The sequence below is a fragment of the Pyrus communis genome, chromosome 13, assembly GCF_041283825.1.
Source record: "Pyrus communis isolate YQ-2024b chromosome 13, ASM4128382v1, whole genome shotgun sequence".
In the NCBI taxonomy this organism is placed as follows: domain Eukaryota; kingdom Viridiplantae; phylum Streptophyta; class Magnoliopsida; order Rosales; family Rosaceae; genus Pyrus; species Pyrus communis.
In genome coordinates this window covers 11,413,898-11,418,320 of record NC_142577.1, presented here as the reverse complement: position 1 = coordinate 11,418,320, position 4,423 = coordinate 11,413,898, and the positions used below count along the sequence as shown (strand labels likewise).

The 4,423-nt window shown below is 40.1% G+C and overlaps 2 protein-coding genes across 2 annotated transcripts; both read left to right on the top strand.

Moving 5' to 3' along the window:
• Nucleotides 1-431: 431 nt before the first annotated feature.
• Nucleotides 432-2,330, top strand: LOC137737459 (pentatricopeptide repeat-containing protein At5g48910). The gene is made up of 2 exons (XM_088682989.1): nt 432-2,063; nt 2,292-2,330. The coding sequence occupies exon 1, from the start codon at nt 432-434 to the stop codon at nt 2,022-2,024; it is 1,593 nt and encodes a 530-aa protein (XP_088539115.1). The 3' UTR covers nt 2,025-2,063; nt 2,292-2,330.
• A 91-nt stretch (nt 2,331-2,421) lies between these two features.
• Nucleotides 2,422-4,029, top strand: LOC137737460 (ribulose bisphosphate carboxylase small subunit, chloroplastic). The gene is made up of 3 exons (XM_068476943.2): nt 2,422-2,882; nt 2,967-3,098; nt 3,501-4,029. Exons 1-3 carry the CDS (start codon nt 2,736-2,738, stop codon nt 3,762-3,764), a joined length of 543 nt encoding a protein of 180 aa, XP_068333044.2. The 5' UTR covers nt 2,422-2,735; the 3' UTR covers nt 3,765-4,029.
• The last annotated feature ends 394 nt before the right edge of the window (nt 4,030-4,423 follow it).

The window sequence follows — 4,423 nt, the reverse complement described above, 5'->3', positions numbered from 1 at the left end:
GGATCAACTCTGTGCTTCCTCTTAAACTTTGAACAGTAATATTCAATATTCTTAAGTGTTGTATAACAGATGAAACATACTTACATTCACTAAAACTAGTAGTCAGATAATTATTTATAACAACACATAATACTTTGGCCACAATAAGGGGTCAAAATTCTTTCCAACGCCTGGCTTTATTTTTGACACATTAATTACCCCATCCATTCTCTCTCTCGCTCTCTCTTTTTTTTTTTGTGCCTTTCTTTTGAGCTCAAGATCTATTTATTACTTTGTGGTATACTCAGTATTTGTTTTGTCGACAGTGGCAGATCTTGGATATGATGATGTTTGAGTGTCACACAAATAAGCACTTTCCCACAAAGTCTGATAAATAAAAAAGGGGCTTAAAATGGGAGCTGCTGCTTTGTCAGCTTCAAAGTGTGCTCCAGATGGGCAGCAAAGTCGTTTTAAAACCAGTAACTTGTCCTCCATATCTTCTCCTACTACAAAGATGTTCAAGCTTGGACGAACTTAAGAAAATCCATGCCCATGCAGTCACTACTGGTCTTACTCGTTTTGCCTACACTGCCAGCAAGCTCTTAGCCTTCTCTGCATTATCAGAACATGGTAATATGCATTATGCTGAGACACTGTTACACCAAATTCCAAGACCCAATGTATTTGATTACAATTCCATGATAATGGGTTTCTTGAAGAGCTCAGAATCTGAAAAGGGTCTCTCCATTTACACCAGAATGAGAAGGATAGGCACAGAGCCAAACGCTCGTACTTTCACCTTTGTAGTTAAAGCATGTCTTGATGTATCTTTGCTTGGTCAGGTACATGGTCAAATAATGAAGTTTGGGCATGGGTGTGATGTTTATGTTATTAGCTCACTTATTAGGGCCTCATGTCGATGTGAAGCTGTGGAATTTGCTCGTAGAGTGTTTGAGGAAAGTTTGGATAAGAATGTGGTTTGTTGGACTAGTCTTATTAGTGGATATTGTAGTAATGGGCTGGTTCATGAAGCTCGTGATCTGTTTGATGCAATGCCGGATATAAATGATGTTTCTTATAGTGCAATGGTTTCTGGGTATGTTGGGAATGCTTGTTTCAATGAAGCAATTGATCTGTTTCGTCAATTGAAAAGCCATACACAAGTGAGGCTCAATGAGTCTCTTTTGGTTAGCACTCTTAATGCTTGTGCGTCTGTGGGTGCCTTTGAAGAAGGGAAGTGGATTCATTCGTTTTTGGAAGAAAATGGTTTTGAGTATGGACTTGAGCTTGGTACTGCACTAGTAGATTTTTATGCAAAATGTGGATGTATTAAAGACGCACAAGACGTGTTTAGCAGGATGCCTCGTAAAGATGTAACTACTTGGAGTGCTATGATCATGGGATTTGCCATCAATGGTGAGAATGATATGGGGCTAGAGCTTTTTGCAGAAATGGAAAAGCAAGGACCTAAACCAAATGCAGTGACATTTGTTGGAGTACTCACTGCATGTAATCACAAAATTCTGGTAAATGAAGCATGGCGGTTGATAGGACGCATGAGTAAAGTTTATGGCATTGGTCTGGGGATTGAGCACTATGGCTGCATGGTTGATCTCTTGGCCCGTGCTGGGAAACTGAATGAAGCAGAGATATTGATAAGAAGTATGGCAATGAAAGCGGACGGTGCTATTTGGGGGTCTTTGTTTAATGGATGTCTGATACATGACCATGTTGACTTAGGGGCGAGGGTGGGGAAGCTTTTGATTGAATTAGAGCCTCAACATAGTGGTAGGTATGTTCTTCTGGCCAACATGTATGCCAAAATGGGCAACTGGGAGGATGTGACGAGGCTAAGGAAAATGATGAGAGATAGAGAAGTAGGTACAATTTCAGCTTGGAGCTTCATTGAGACTGATGGTATTGTCCATAAATTCATAGCAGACGATAAGTCTCATTCCCGTTCGAGAAAGATAGACACAAGTTTAAACCAACTCAGCAGGGCACTTGAAAGTTTTTACATTGCTAGTGACGCATCGTTACTTTAAAGAAACCATTATCTTGGAAATGGAAGGACCAATCCGCAGGCAAGTCGATCCTGTCTTTTCAAAGACGCATCTAGCTACAATCTTGACGTTGTATTTAGCTCAGAGACCTGCCTCCTTTGGTGTGTCTTTAAGTTTTTCTTCTTGGAACAATTCAAAGTTACTTAGCGAGGAAATTTAATTTGAAAACATCGTCCGTAATAGTAGATTACGGAATGATGTTGTCCATCATATTCTCTATTGGATCATCATGCCTTGGCTGTTTTGTAGATTTCAACTTGCGTTCGCAGCAAACAAGGGTTGTTGAAATTCCTGTGTTCCCATTCAGCTATTTTAAAGTTTTCTCCACATCCATTGAATGAAGGGCAGTTGCAGAAACGAGTCATACATCTTCCTAATATTTAATTCCCACGGTTCCTCTGATGCCTGCAAAACTGGCTGTGAGAGACTCCCAAGGAATTTGGTGGGGCGCAAGACTTTGTCACCATGCCAAGTGGATTTTGATTGGTCGTGAGATGGTGGAAAAAGCAGGATGCTGATGTGGCTTATAAAACTCTTAAAACATCTTGTACCCACCGTTTTTTCAATACCACTCTCACTCTCACTCTCTCTCTCTCTCTCTCTCTCTCAACAAACCCTGATCATCAGCCTTGCAAGCCACCAAAACTGCATCTTTTTGTTCTTCTCTCCTACCGTTGGACATCAAGTTCGAAGATGTCTGCTGCGATCTTTATTGCTCCGGTTTGTGCATCCGGTTATGCTGGCTTGAAAGCCAACCCTCGGAAACTTTTTCCGGTGAATGATTATATTGGATGGTCCAAGAAAACGGTCTCCAATGGATCAAGAACTCTCTGCATGAAGGTAAGGGAAGGGAATCTGACAAGTTATATCCCAACTCCCAAGTACCCAAGATTCTCATCCTCGGTTTGGTTCTTAATTTTACAGGTGTGGAATCCAATCAACAACAAGAAGTTCGAGACCCTCTCGTACCTACCACCACTCACTGATGATTCTATTGCCAAGGAGATTGACTACATGCTCAAGAAGGGATGGATCCCTTGCCTCGAATTCGATGAGGTTAGTTGATTTACTAAGTTTAGATGCTCTTCTTTGTTCTTAACAAACAAATAAATCGGATTTTAACTTCTCTTCTGTGCATTAAACTATGTACTATAACTTGCATCTCTACCTCCATGGCGTATGAGTTTAGTACGACATGTTATTTGACAAAATTAAGTAATTCAATAGTTTTATCGGGTTGCTGTGTAATATGAATGACACTAACACCAGATCCAGCATCATATCCGACGTACTAAATATGCGCTGTATTTCGACTAATATAATCAGTCATGTTTGAACTATACATTTGACTAGCAAGGTTAACTTCTCGATGATAATCCTGGGTAGATCGCTAATTAAGCAATAAACTTTTGGGGTTTATCTCATAACATTAACATTTGATTTTTGCAAATATGGAAGGTTGGGTATGTTTACAGGGAGAATAGCCAGATGCCAGGGTATTATGATGGGAGATACTGGACATTGTGGAAGCTGCCCATGTTTGGTTGTACTGATCCGTCGCTAGTTCTCAATGAAATCCAGCAGTGCAAAACAGAATACCCGAATGCTTATATTCGCTGCATGGCATTCGACAACGTCAACCAGGGTCAGTGCATGGCCTTTATCATTCAGAAGCCAACAGCTACCGCCGCCGCCGCCACCACCACCACCGCCAACGCTTAATGGCAAGATTCGTCTATAGAAGTTTGGAGAAAATCGACTTTTCATTCACATCGTTGGTGTTTTCCTCTGTAATTTCTGTGGTATGTATGCATAAGGAAGGCTATGGTTTATGCTGCACCCTGTTTTGGGAAGATAATTAGTAACTGAGTTAAAATAAACACCTTTTCTTATCTGGTTTGTCTGTAATCTACATCAGCAGCCCATGGTTTTGAATGAAGATCCTCTCCGGATCCTGTTTGTGAGTTAAAGTAAACAGCCTTTCTTATCTGGTTTGTATGTAATCTACATCAGCGGCCCATGGTTTTGAATGAGGATCCTCTCCGGATCCTGTTTGTGAGTTAAAATAAACAGCCTTTCTTATCTGGTTTGTATGTAATCTACATCAGCGGCCCATGGTTTTGAATGAGGATCCTCTCCGGATCCTGTTTGTGAGTTAAAATAAACAGCCTTTCTTATCTGGTTTGTATGTAATCTACATCAGCAGCCCATGGTTTTGAATGAAGATCCTCTCTGGATCCTTTTTATGAGGATCTTAAGGATCTTTAAATCATATTCGTTCATCGTACATCGTATGATTAAAAATTATTTTAAATACTTTTATTTAAAATTAAATATGAATACTACTTGAAGATAATTGACCGCACGATGTACTAAAAATA